We start from the raw sequence: 13,289 nt of genomic DNA, 5'->3' as shown, positions 1-13,289 counted from the left end.
TAAATTAATGTAAAATTTATATAGCACTTTCACAACAGCTGAAGCTGGAACAAACCTTTAACATGGAAAAAAGGGAAATACTGCTCCTTGTGGAGTGGAAACACATTGCCAGAGGTCTGGCCAGCGCTTTGTCGGCACTCCAGGAAGAAAATCCGCAACCGAACAAAATCGGGAATGGCGCTCTACATCATATTTTCAATTCCAGAATATATTCGGGAACGGAAGTGAATGAGTTAATAGCTCTCCCTTTCATATCAATATTCCTCCATGAAACAAAGTGTTTAAAAGTCAGTATTTCAAAGGATGTGTTTTACTGTCTTCTTGGTGTTCAGTGCACAGCTGAAAGTGACACTGGTTTTCTTTTTCCACGTTACAGTAAAAATACTATAAAATATTACTATAAACTCCAGATAAATCCTACAATGTGGAGATTGCAAGGGTGGAATAAACACAGATATATCACATACAAGTGGAACACTGTACTGTATGAATATGTATGCTCTTAAATTTCATATTAAGACATGTCAGACTTATTGATCAGGTGCTGAGCAGCCAATTTGGGATTTAACACCCCACTTTTTCACAACACATGGTAATGCAAAGTTCTGTGTTGCAAGGCAGATGCGAATGGGTCCACTTTGGATCGGCTGCCCAGTTACACATGGATGACCTTGGCTTTATTGCTGAAGTTCAGCATGCCTTGAACACCGGCGATCTCCAGCAGCCATTTAATGGGCATGTGGTCCAGATGGTTCATGTCAAAATGGCAGAAATGGACTTGAGAGCCTGCAAAAAAAATGGCGGAACCTTTGAGCATGACTGAACCCTATGATGCCTTCTCAAAGGGACAAACACAAAAGAATCACTGCCTTAGCACAATGATGCTGGATTATCATTTCAGTTTGTTACATTTGCACATAATCTTGAAGAACTGTTGGATTTGAATTTAAGATACGAGTTTTATTAACTCAAACACAATACATTCTATTTAGCAAACCACCGATCTGGAGTTATAGAAGCCCATTTAGAGAGAGGAAATCTGACCGACCTGGTCCAGCGATGATAGCACCACCTTGCTGATGAAGATCCCCCTGGAAGTCGAATACAGGACTCGTCATGGCTCTCCATATACTCCTCATTTGGCCCATAAAGATACCAGATTTCACATGAGGACTCGGTTGGGCTTCACACACACATGGAAGGAATCCTCATTGCTGGCATTAATGTGGCATCGAACTGTGTCGACTGAGTACCTGAGACTGTAAATTTCTCTTCTCGTTTCATCCCTAGCTTGTGGTAAATTAGCCTTTTGGGGTCACTTCTTTCTCCTCGACTCAGCTCGCCTTCTCTCGCTCTTGCGCTTCATGTTGCTGTCAGGGCTGCAGCACTGCACCCATGATTAGGATTCCTCCTGCGACACGGCCACGTCGTCTTCCCCGTGGTCTGCGTATTAACGATGACCCCAAAATATCAACGGTGCTTGCAAGCCCGTCTTCTCTGTTGGTCTCGGTCACGCTCAAATTCGGCTGTGGAAGGTCGTGTGCCACCAGAGCCTCCAGTGTGTGACGTAGCGTGTAGTGTTGTGCAGTAGGCGAACCTGCACGGCGAGTGAGACGAGATCCAGCAGCTCGAATAAAGCCTATCCTATCTCCGTGACCATGCAAGGGCGCTGACGTCATCTGTCCTGCCAGATGCGATGCAATGAAGACTCATTCAAATATTGTGCTGCAGTTTTGTGCAAAGAGGAAAAAAACCCACCCGCGCCATTCATTCATCACATTGGTGTACCTGTACCAGCAAGGCCTTTAATGCCTACATTTACAATCTAAATAAAAACAAACATGAAAAATATGTATCTTATCTAATCAATTATATTTATATTAACTAATTTACTGCCAGACGTGCAAAAATGTGTCCACCGCACGGCCAGGGTTTGTGTCAATGTCACGCGAATTGCAGGACCCACAGAATATTGAGTTTTCGGACTACATAAACATTCAATGCAACGTAGACTCTCTTCTTTCATCAGAAAAAAAGTTAATTCCTAAGTTATATTGGTCTGAAGTTGTATCAGCTTGAAATGAGGGTGGCTGTCCAAAATTAATGCAATACTAAAATAATATATACAGTAAAGTCTCGTTATATCGATATTCAAGGGAGTCCGAAAAAATATCGATATAACCGGGACTATCGATATATCCGACCCTGTTTGCATGTAATTTTCTCCGTGCGTGCATAGAAATAGTATCGATATAACCGGGACTATCGATATATCCGATATCGATATAACGAGACTTTACTGTGTATATATATATATATATATATATATATATATATATATATACCGAAACATCTCTCTCCGAAATTATATATTACCGAAACATCTCTCTCTACTCTACCGAAACATCTGTGCGGAGTATGGACTGGAAACCCCAAGGTCAAAATGGGAAACACCTCCCAAGGTGGTGGAGAATGACCGAGCAAAAATCCTGTGGGACTTCCAGATACAGACTGACAAGATGGTAATGGCCAACCAACCAGATATCGTGGTCATAGATAAAGGGGAAAGGAAAGCCGTTGTCGTGGATGTAGCGGTCCCGAGTGATGGGAACATCAGAAAGAAGGAACATGAGAAAATCGACAAATACCAAGGGCTCAGAGAGGAGCTGGAGAGAGCCTGGAAGGTAAAGGTGACAGTCGTGCCTGTGGTGGTCGGAGCACTTGGGGCAGTGACCCCCAAACTCGACGAGTGGTTGCAACAGATCCCGGGAACAACATCGGATATCTCGGTCCAGAAAAGCGCAGTGCTGGGAACAGCACGGATACTGCGCAGAACCCTCAAGCTTCCTGGCCTCTGGTAGAGGACCCGAGCTGAAATGGGGACAGACACCACCCATGGTGGGTGAGACGAGGATTTTTTTTTTTTATTAAATTAATGTAAAATTTATATAGCACTTTCACAACAGCTGAAGCTGGAACAAACCGCTAACATGAAAAAAAGGGAAATACTGCTCCTTGTGGAGTGGAAACACATTGCCAGAGGTCTGGCCAGCGCTTTGTCGGCACTCCAGGAAGAAAACCCGCAACCGAACAAAATCGGGAATGGCGCTCTACGTCATAGAGCGCCATTCAATTCCAGAATATATTCGGGAACGGAAGTAAATGAGTTAATAGCTCTCCCTTTCATATCAATATTCCGCCATGAAACAAAGTGTTTAAAAGTCAGTATTTCAAAGGATGTGTTTTACTGTCTTCTTGGTGTTCAGTGCACAGCTGAAAGTGACACTGGTTTTCTTTTTTCCACGTTACAGTAAAAATACTCTATAAAATATTACTATAAACTCCAGATAAATCCTACAATGTGGAGATTGCAGGGGTGGAATAAACACAGATATATCATATACAAGTGGAACACTGTACTGTATGAATATGTATGCTCTTAAATTTCATATTAAGACATGTCAGACTTATTCATCAGGTGCTGAGCAGCCAATTTGGGATTTAACACCCCACTTTTTCACAACACATGGTAATGCAAAGTTCTGTGTTGCAAGGCAGATGCGAATGGGTCCACTTTGGATCGGCTGCCCAGTTACACATGGATGACCTTGGCTTTATTGCTGAAGTTCAGCATGCCTTGAACACCGGCGAGCTCCAGTAGCCATTTAATGGGCATGTGGTCCAGATGGTTCATGTCAAAATGGCAGAAATGGACTTGAGAGCCTGCAAAAAAATGGCGGAACCTTTGAGCATGACTGAACCCTATGATGCCGTCTCAAAGGGACAAACACAAAAGAATCACTGCCTCAGCACAATGATGCTGGATTATCATTTCAGTTTGTTACATTTGCACATAATCTTGAAGAACTGTTGGATTTGAATTTAAGATACGAGTTTTATTAACTCAAACACAATACATTCTATTTAGCAAACCACCGATCTGGAGTTATAGAAGCCCATTTAGAGAGAGGAAATCTGACCGACCTGGTCCAGCGATGATAGCACCACCTTGCTGATGAAGATCCCCCTGGAAGTCGAATACAGGACTCGTCATGGCTCTCCATATACTCCTCATTTGGCCCATAAAGATACCAGATTTCACATGAGGACTCGGTTGGGCTTCACACACACATGGAAGGAATCCTCATTGCTGGCATTAATGTGGCATCGAACTGTGTCGACTGAGTACCTGAGACTGTAAATTTCTCTTCTCGTTTCATCCCTAGCTTGTGGTAAATTAGCCTTTTGGGGTCTACGTAGATCTCATGAGCATATCCTGTCAGTGAGCAGAAAGGCTGGACGAGACATCAAAGCCTGATTGGATGTTATATTAAGAGAGTAGTCACAAAAAAAGAAAAAAGAAGGATAAGCAGAGAAGTGCCAACCTGTATGTGATGATGAGCAGACTGTCCAATGACTACTAAACTTATGCCGGCGTCCTACAAGGAAAAAAAGAACATTAGCAAACATATATATTTTTATTCATTGTAATATGTAGTTGTCCATTTTCTGTTCTGTCTTTTTGGTAAGTACAGTGAGACCTCAACTTACGAACTTAATTGGTTCCCAGACAGAGTGTGTAAGGCGAAAAGTGTGTATCTCAAAAAAAAAATCCCATAGGAAACCATTAAAATGGGAATAATCCGTTCCCGGGTTTCCATAAAATATACTTTTCAACTAAATAACCCTTAAAACTACACACAACATACCTTATTCTATGTATAATAAATGTGCTAGTGTATTGCAATGAAAGAAATACACTTCATTGTATCATAAAGTCACTTTATTTACATTTGTGATGGTCATTTATGGCTTGATGGAATGGCGTTGGAGGTCGAAGGTCAAAGGGAATTGCATGAGGACTGTAATTAAATAAATAAACTGTGCTGTAAAATAAAGTTTTATTTACCTTTTTGGTGGTCGTTGATGGCTTATGGAAGGAGAGTCACCTTCCTTAAGGACTGTTGGTGCTGTTCAGTCGTGTGCTTTCGCCGAAGATCACTCCGCCAGCCGTGGTGGGTGTGTATTATGAAAATAGTGCTTATTATAAGGTTTAATTTTCATAAATTTGACGTTTGTAAAACGAAAAGTTTGTAACTTAAGGTGTTTGTAAATTGAGGTCTCACTGTAATTGTTCATACATCCAGATTGTATAAAGACACATTTTTTTACCCCACATTCAGGGCTCTGCAAAAAGCTACTTGCATCGTCACAACACCCTCACACTGTCCTGGCTTGTCATGGTAATGTCAATATGTATGCATTGCATTGTATTTTGCACAACCACTCTCATTTCAAGCTCATATAACTCCAGACCCGTATAATTTAGGAATTAACGATTTTTTTCTGATGAAAGAAGACAGTCTAAGATCAGTATTCGTCATATTGGTAGTAATTGCAACTCAGGAGACATGACTCACCTCCAAAACCTCTTTGGGTATTTTGCTCAGATCATCCACATAATCTTTGCAACTGTAACATAAGAAATTCTGCAGAGAGATTTTTAGGAGAGATTAAAATCCACGACCATATAAACCAAATCTCATATTCGTGTGCAATCATAATGTTCACAACCCGGTGTCCCTTACCAATGAACACATTTATATTTCTCAGAAAATTGCTATTTTCAAACGCTTATTTAACTGCTACAGCCAAACAATGGCTGTGAAATGAAGTTTCTCCCTACCCGTACAAAAATCAGGATCGTCTTCCTGTTTTGATATAAACTCTTGAACGGGATGGCCGACCCGTGGCGGTCGTAAATGAAATAATCTTCCACTTCTCGGAGGTCCACGTTGACTTGAGGAAATTCACACTCTTGAATAGTCCCACTTTCGATTTGTCGAGTTATGGGCAACTTTAGTTCAGCCATTTTTTCGCCTTTGAGCTATTTTTAGAAGTTCAGCTCTGCTGGAAAACCACACCCACCTCCTCTCACGTCACTCACTCTCTCGCTGGAGTTTTATAAATGTTCCTATAGCTTTGTTATTTTTGTAAGACATGTGGATTGGGCTGCTGTTTTCTTCGATTATAAACAGTGAGGATAAGCATGTTGGAACAGAGGTTGGTAAAATGAAGGGGTGGAAAATTAAATCTAAAAATAAATTAATGAAAACGTAACATAAAGGTTGTGGTAGATTTAAGTCAAAGTCAAAGTCAGCTTTATTGTCAAATATGCTAATATGTATGACATACAGCACAGTTGAAATTACTAGAAATTATTAAAATTATTAAATGAAATTATAATTTAAAAATTAGATGACAATATGTATATTATATAATGTATTTGTGCATTTTAGTGGGTGGGTAACTTTTGGTCGCCCTCATATGGCCTGCTTGTCGGGATGGGACCGGGTTGAACCCCGGAAACTGGGCACATGAAAGGTAAACAAATAAAAGTAATTCACACACTCATAATCTATATAATCAAAGAACCACGCATGTATGCGTGAGGAATATTGTGTCTCCATGCTATAAAATGTCGATCATAGGAAGTTAGGAAGGCTTGGGTTAGATTTAGAAACTCAAACTCAGATCTCTGAGGCAACCGTTATACAATGCTCACTCGCTATGCATCTGCCTGGTGATGGAGAAAATACAACTTTTTATCTGTAGTAAATACTTTTGATCGTGATGCGATTTTTTTTTTGTTAATGCATTTTATATCCTCTTCGGCTTCCGTACGCTGCCACCACGGCGCGGAAGTCGTACTAAGGAGTACAACCAGAGCTCCCACAGTTGGCCTAACGGGGCTTTTCCGTGTCCTTGGTTCTCCCGACGAGGCCATGTCGGCGTTCATCTCGACCGGCCAGAAGAACACTATTATGTGAGCTCTGCGGCGAAGTGTGCGAGCACCGTGCAAACTGGTGAGAGATGTCCCCTGTTCCTGCTAAAGCTAGTTTTTAGCATCCGAAGATGGAGCAACCTAGCCTTTCAGGATAGCTCTTAGTCACCTCTTTATCACCCATTAAAACTTGCAAAGATTAAGGAAAAAGTCACCGGCAGACATATTGTTGAGATGCCGAATGCTTGATTACCAGTGTCGTGACGCTTTGTCTGTAGCTATGCCTTATTTGACCACATGTCCTCTTGTTTACATCTTTGTTTTCATTCGGTAGCCACGATGCGACCATTTCTTTACCAAACTGTAGTATAGAAATGCTGTTGTATATTCGGGTCAAATGATTGCATTAATTTCACGTGGGGACATCAGCTCCTTGACGTAAACACTGGGTAAACTTTGCAAGATCCAACAAAATACAAGATTAAATGTTCCCCTGTGACAAAGTTGGTGTTAACTTTCTATGTATGTACTTGTTGTGGTTAGCATGTGTGCCTCACTGTTCTGTGGTTCAAAGTTTAAGGGCTCCCGTTAGGGTTTCTTTTAGTGGGTCGTTTTGACTGTGAACCCAAATAAATGTATGCATCACATATTAAACGCACAAACCAAATGGATGAATAACTAGTTTTTAAATCAGAGGCCAGTAAAAACTGCTTGGTCAAATTTATTTATAGATAAATCGGGATACAATTGCATTTTTTTCAAAGAGGGATTGGAAACAAATGCTGACAATATTGCAATAAATAAATAAATGAGGACAATATGAGATGAGATAACCTTTATTCTTCTCACATTGGATACATTCCCAATTCACAACAGTAAAGTTACGGCAGACACAGGAAAGGCAAATGAATAAGTAGAAAAACAATTATCCGAGCTGCTGTACAGGCAGCCACTTTCACGGTGCCATCTTGAAGTCAACATAATATGACACAACACACAGTCATTCAATCACAATCACTTTTCTGCACCCTCTATGTTGTATGAAGTACAGTAAAGTCTCGTTATATCGATATCGGATATATCGATAGTCCCGGTTATATCGATACTATTTCTATGCACGCACAGAGAAAATTACATGCAAACAGGGTCGGATATATCGATAATCCCGGTTATATCGATATTTTTCAGACTCCCTTGAATATCGATATAACGAGACTTTACTGTAGTTATAGATGAAGGGGGAGAGCATATGCTAAGTTTTGAAAGCAAACACAAAGCTATAGCATTCATTGACGAAAAGAGATCTCACATCTCCTGTCCACGTAATCCGCTTCAATTCCAAGCGGCGACTCTATTTTTTTCCCTTGCTCAAATTGCAGTAGTTTTATGTGAAGTATGTAATTCATTGTTTTTAATGCTTTCTTGTTAATTATATAAAATATTGACATTAAAATGAACGCCCTGGGAACTCTGTTGGGTAAAAATGTTCAATTTACAATTATCTGATTAAAGAAACACAATTTACATTGAAACAATCAAAATTAGCACAGCACACATTTTTTTCCCACATGATTATTTGTGCCTCAGGTTCAAAGTCAGCAGGACTAGGGTGTACTTTACCTCTAACCCGACTGTACACAGTTTTAGAAAATGGACGGAACGTACCATTGAATTCAAGCATTGCGTTCCCTTTGATGTATTTAACACTTGTACTAATGTGGTCATCAGTATATCAAAACCAAACCTATTCTCTCCGATTACCTTCCAGTTTTCTCGAGTCATCTATATGGGCCATCTTCTCTCCAAAAATGGTTACCGTCTGAAGAAAAAGACACATAAGCAGCATCACCGCAAGAAGAAGAAGAGGAACTGCTTCCTGCAGGGACCTTGCATGCTGTGCTTCATTATCCACAGCAGTAGTAGCACCAGCGGCGGCGGCAGCGGTTACAACGAAGACAGCGACCCCTTGGAAGCCGGCGTCAACGGTAGCGGGTGCTGTCACAACAGCGCGGCTGGCATCAGCGCGGCGGCAGCTGCCTCCAAGCTCGCCGAGCGATACGTCACGCTCGCATCTCCCGAGGACTGCTCCAAGTTCCTGCTTTCGCCGCCAGAGTTGGCAATTTGGGAAGGGACAGGGAGAAGCCTGTTGTCAGCTGTTCCGGCGAAACTTATTCCACCGCCGGCTCTTTTTCGGACCGCTGGTGTGTCTGTGACTGTGCCCATTCCTGTGCCTGTACCTGGCTGCACCAGTGACTACGCCGAGATGGTAAGCAGCTAAAGAAAAACCAACCTTGGTTGAGGCCAAAATGGCCTAAAAATGGTATGAAATATTTACACTCCTGTTGGCCTCATTTTCTGTACACATCCCATGTCCTTTGGGTCAAATAAACCCGTCTTCAGTAAACCCCCAAAATAGGAAGCTTAAAGGACAACCGACGTCTCCGGACAAGTTGTGTCCATAAGTCGTAAAATGGCTTTAAATGACTTCTACTGAGCGTATTTTACAAAGATTCCACCGCATTTAGCTATATTTTACGTTTTAAAACTCACGCTGAATATTCAGGAAGTCTTGTTTTTGAGTTGGTGACAATTCCGTATGTGACGTCACTAAACGACCGCCCTTGACCGTAAAAAAGACGCTTTGTAGCGATCCTTCCATCACGTCAATGTATTTTGCTGTACTTGTGTTGTCTGGGGACCTTCTGGCACCCAAAAACCGCCAGAAGGCCAGAAGAGGGCGTCCAAGCGCCATGTAAGGAATTTATCAGCCTATGGAAATGGAGGTGGCCACAGGAGGTCGTCATTTTGTGCCTCTTTTTTTGGGTGAGAGATTTTCCCCCAATTTTGCCTCAAAATGGCAAAAATAAATTCTTTAATCGATTGCAAACATGTATGCTTTCCTCTTCAGAACTATTTGAACCATATTCATAACTGGATGTGTAACAAGAAAGCATATTCTCTGAATCTGAAGCCATTGTTTTGATTCACTAGCAATGCAAGACGTTTTGGCGTGACGTCACAAACTGGGGGCGGGACTTGAAAATGCCCAATTCGCAGCTCAATTTTTTGCAGATTTTGGACACTTTAAGTCATTTTTATTGGTGTTTTGCATTTGACCAAAAATATCATACTGCGTGTTTTGGGTATTTTAGATGCTATAATACGTTTTTCTGGTGTCAGTTAAAAAACAAAAAAGTGACGTCGGTTGTCCTTTAAATGAATCACATTTTAATTTTGCCTGAAAAAAACAACGTGTCCTTGGATTTGGTTCTCCCTCGTCACTGGTATTTGTACAGCTTCAGAAAAGGAAACATTTGTGCGAAAATTATTTTTGGATGCTTTTTTTGTTGCATTTCAATGACTAAAGTTTCTTTTTCCCCCTCCAATGACCCATTTAGAACAATACAGAACAATACATTACAAGACAAAAAATTGAAAAAAGTTAACCCATTCAAATCATTGCAGATTTAGCGCAGTATGTTAGTGCTTTTGTCTTTGTGTACAGTATATATTTCTTACACCAGCAGCACACATTATGTATTTTACATTTCTTCTTTTGAGGTTAGAACTGGTGTCTCTTCTCTTACTTTCCTCCTCATATGTTTCTGATACATTGTCCACTTCCTCTTCTGAATCTGTTGTCTTGCTGGATATCAGAAAAAAATCAGTTCTAGAGCCTCTTCAATGCCATAATGTACAACCACGGCGTCGGCAGACAGAGAATTAGGAGTCCTGTCATATGTAGCACCCTTATAACCCCTTGAAATCCACAAAAAAGGAGTTCTGCTGTCTGTGACAATGCCACCTAGCTGCTCCTTTCTATTTCACGTGTACAACTAATTGTTTTGAGACACAACCAAAACATTGAATCATTCTGTTGTGTGCAAAAAAACAATATGAACACAATTTCAACTTGTTTTTCCGCAGGGGTCATTTTGACCCGAATACCATCTCAATACTTTTTTGTACAGCTTCATTAGAAATTGGAATAAAAAAAGAAATGTCGTTTTTTTATAGTTGGCGACAATCTAGTAAAATCATAACGTTTCAAGTTCCAAAAATATAATTTCTGGTGTTTTCGGGCATTTTTAACAAAGTCTTGTGTCATTTTGACTCAAAGGCCATCTACTTTTTTTGTACAGCTTCAATGGAAATTGGAATAAAAATGACATGTCCATTTTTCTGTAGTTGCAGACAATCGAGGAAAAGTCATTACATTTCATGTTCAAAAAATATAACTTCTGGTGTTTTTTTTTGCATTTTTAACACAGTCTCGGGTCATTTTGACCCAAAGACCATCTAGGTTTTTTTGTACAGCTTCATTGGAAATTGGAATAAAAACGAAATGTCCATTTTTCTATAGTTGGGGACAATCTAGGAAAAGTCATAACATTTCAAATTCAACAAATATAGGTAATTTTTGGGCATGTTTAGCACAGTCTCGGGTCATTTTGACCCAAAAACAACAGGAGCGTTAAGTTACGTGACAAAATTCAACCCAATTCCTGAAATGTATTTATTTTATTTATTTATTTTTTTACAACCCCCAAGGTACTGCCAAAGCCACAGTTCATAGAAAAGTTTATAATTAGCATTGACATTAGCTTAGCATTGCTGTTTGCTATTATCGATGGTATCCAATTGTATTGGAGGCAAAAAAAAAGATGTGCGCAAACATCGCTTCTCATTCTCAGCTCCGTTATCTCCTTCTTCAGGAATCTCTTTGGACCACTGTCTTACGTTTTACTGTGTGTCTCCCCTCCATGTAGGTGTGTAAGAGGAAATGTTCCGAGGTCCAGAGATGCACGCCTTGCAACAAGCAGCCACGCTGTGCCTTTTCTGCCCCTGATGGTAGCATCGAAAACGGAGGAGTGAGCGCAAGCATCGGAGAGGCTTCCTCAAACTCCGAAACTGGCCCTTGCCATCTTCCCCTCTGCCAGTTGCCCCCCTCCTCTTCTTCTCCATCCTCCTCCTCCTCTTCTTCAACAGCGGCGGACGACTGCTGTGAAGCGGCTCTTCAGGTGGATCTTCCCCATAGCTCGGATTTGTCCCCTGCCAGCCTGCAGCACTATGACGATTGCCAGGCCAGAGGCTTTGACGCTGCTGATCCTTTAAGTATCAACCACTTGCCTTCTTCCATCCTTCTCAAGGTTACTAGTCATGCAAAGCTTGTCTATGATTTTTATTTTTCAAGGTGCATTTCCATCTTTAACTACCTTCTTTTTCGTCATAGGTTCTCTCCCATTTGACGGTGAAGGAGCGTTGCTTGTGTGCCTCTTTGGTCTGCAAGTACTGGAGGGACCTCTGTTTGGACTTTCAGTTCTGGAAACAAATCGACCTCAGTGGCCTACAACAGGTAAGTCCAGTTTTGCACACGGTACGTCTTTTTTCCACCAGAGGAAGGATTAAAAGTGAATTACATTGAACCACCATTATTTGACGCATTTATAATTGCCTACAGATGCCACAAGATGGAGGCAAAGCACTTAAAGTCTGAAAGGATAATAAAAAATGTGCGTGTGATGTCTCTTGGAATTCAAATGGCAGAATACAGAAGCGTGTACTCAACGAAGGCAGTCTGATATTCCATTTGGACTGATTTACTGACTGTGGTCTGTAACAACACGCGTCATCAGCAAAGCGTCACCCAATCCATACAGGATGTACACTGCCATGAACTTAAAGGACAACCGACGTCCCTTTTTCTTTTTTTTAAGTTACACCAGAAAAACGTTTTATAGCATCTAAAATACCCAAAACACGCAGTATGATATTTTTAGTCAAATGCAAAACACCAATAAAAATGACTTAAAGTGTCCAAAATCTGCAAAAAATTGAGCTGCGAATTGGGCATTTTCAGAAAGTCCCAGTTCGTGACGTCACGCCAAGACGTCTTGCATTGCTAGTGAATCAAAACAATGGCTTCAGATTCGGATAATATGCTTTCTTGTTACACATCCAGTTATGAATATGATTCAAATAGTTCTGAAGAGGAAACCATACATGTTTGCAATTGATTAAAGAATTTATTTGTGCCATTTTGCGGCAACATTGGGGGAAAATCTCTCACCCAAAAAAAGAGGCACAAAATGGCGACCTCCTGTGGACACCTCCATTCCCACAGGCTGATAAATTCCTTATACGGCGCTTGGACGCCCTCTTCTGGCCTTCTGGCGGTTTTTGGGTGCAACATGAGGTCCCCAGAAAACACAAGTACAGCAAAATACATTGACGTGATGGAAGGATCGCTACAAAGCGTCTTTTTTACGGTCAAGGGCGGTCGTTTAGTGACGTCACATACGGAATCGTCACCAACTCAAAAACAAGACTTCCTGAATATTCAGCGTGAGTCTTAAAACGTAAAATATAGCTAAATGCGGTGGAATCTTTGTAAAATACGCTCAGTAGAAGTCATTTGAAGCCATTTTACGACTTATGGACACAACTTGGTCGGCCGGAGATGTCGGTTGTCCATTAAGCTATTTAAATAAATATCTGCAATGTA

The 13,289-nt window shown here is 40.9% G+C and overlaps 3 protein-coding genes across 3 annotated transcripts in view; 1 reads left to right on the top strand and 2 right to left on the bottom strand.

The window, feature by feature from the left end:
* Positions 1-39: 39 nt before the first annotated feature.
* LOC148898901 (peroxiredoxin-like 2C) lies at positions 40-1,311 on the bottom strand. The gene is made up of 3 exons (XM_088995450.1): positions 1,254-1,311; positions 1,049-1,183; positions 40-786 (listed from the first exon to the last, which is right to left on the bottom strand). The coding sequence occupies exons 1-3, from the start codon at positions 1,282-1,284 to the stop codon at positions 656-658; spliced, it is 297 nt and encodes a 98-aa protein (XP_088851576.1). The 5' UTR covers positions 1,285-1,311; the 3' UTR covers positions 40-655.
* A 1,587-nt stretch (positions 1,312-2,898) lies between these two features.
* On the bottom strand, positions 2,899-5,897 carry LOC148898900 (peroxiredoxin-like 2C). The gene is made up of 6 exons (XM_088995449.1): positions 5,687-5,897; positions 5,421-5,489; positions 4,386-4,439; positions 4,190-4,295; positions 3,985-4,119; positions 2,899-3,723 (listed from the first exon to the last, which is right to left on the bottom strand). Exons 1-6 carry the CDS (start codon positions 5,870-5,872, stop codon positions 3,593-3,595), a joined length of 681 nt encoding a protein of 226 aa, XP_088851575.1. The 5' UTR covers positions 5,873-5,897; the 3' UTR covers positions 2,899-3,592.
* An 807-nt stretch (positions 5,898-6,704) lies between these two features.
* fbxl17 (F-box and leucine rich repeat protein 17) overlaps positions 6,705-13,289 on the top strand; it is a 268,437-nt gene continuing 261,852 nt past the window's right edge. Inside the window, exons 1-4 of the mRNA XM_088993877.1 lie at positions 6,705-6,866; positions 8,553-9,050; positions 11,554-11,934; positions 12,018-12,140. Of these exons, the coding sequence (XP_088850003.1) occupies positions 8,571-9,050; positions 11,554-11,934; positions 12,018-12,140 (984 nt within the window). The 5' untranslated portion in view covers positions 6,705-6,866; positions 8,553-8,570. The remainder of the gene's footprint in view (positions 6,867-8,552; positions 9,051-11,553; positions 11,935-12,017; positions 12,141-13,289) is intronic.

Source organism: Hippocampus bargibanti, linkage group LG04 (assembly GCF_051943395.1).
Source record: "Hippocampus bargibanti isolate YZ-2025 linkage group LG04, ASM5194339v1, whole genome shotgun sequence".
NCBI classification, from domain to species: domain Eukaryota; kingdom Metazoa; phylum Chordata; class Actinopteri; order Syngnathiformes; family Syngnathidae; genus Hippocampus; species Hippocampus bargibanti.
This window is presented reverse-complemented; position numbering and strand designations above follow the sequence as displayed.

What these genes read in the sequence shown, in the direction of transcription:
- LOC148898901 (XM_088995450.1), bottom strand. Translation starts at nt 1,284, where the DNA reads ATGAAACGAGAAGAGAAATTTACAGTCTCAG. An exon ending in AGAGAAATTTACAGTCTCAG is followed by an intron (nt 1,184 to 1,253) that starts GTACTCAGTCGA and finishes GTGTGTGTGAAG; the next exon opens with CCCAACCGAGTCCTCATGTG. An exon ending in TGCTATCATCGCTGGACCAG is followed by an intron (nt 787 to 1,048) that starts GTCGGTCAGATT and finishes TTTTTTTTGCAG; the next exon opens with GCTCTCAAGTCCATTTCTGC.
- LOC148898900 (XM_088995449.1), bottom strand. Translation starts at nt 5,872, where the DNA reads ATGGCTGAACTAAAGTTGCCCATAACTCGACAAATCGAAAGTGGGACT. An exon ending in TACCCAAAGAGGTTTTGGAG is followed by an intron (nt 4,440 to 5,420) that starts GTGAGTCATGTC and finishes TTTTCCTTGTAG; the next exon opens with GACGCCGGCATAAGTTTAGT. An exon ending in AGAGAAATTTACAGTCTCAG is followed by an intron (nt 4,120 to 4,189) that starts GTACTCAGTCGA and finishes GTGTGTGTGAAG; the next exon opens with CCCAACCGAGTCCTCATGTG.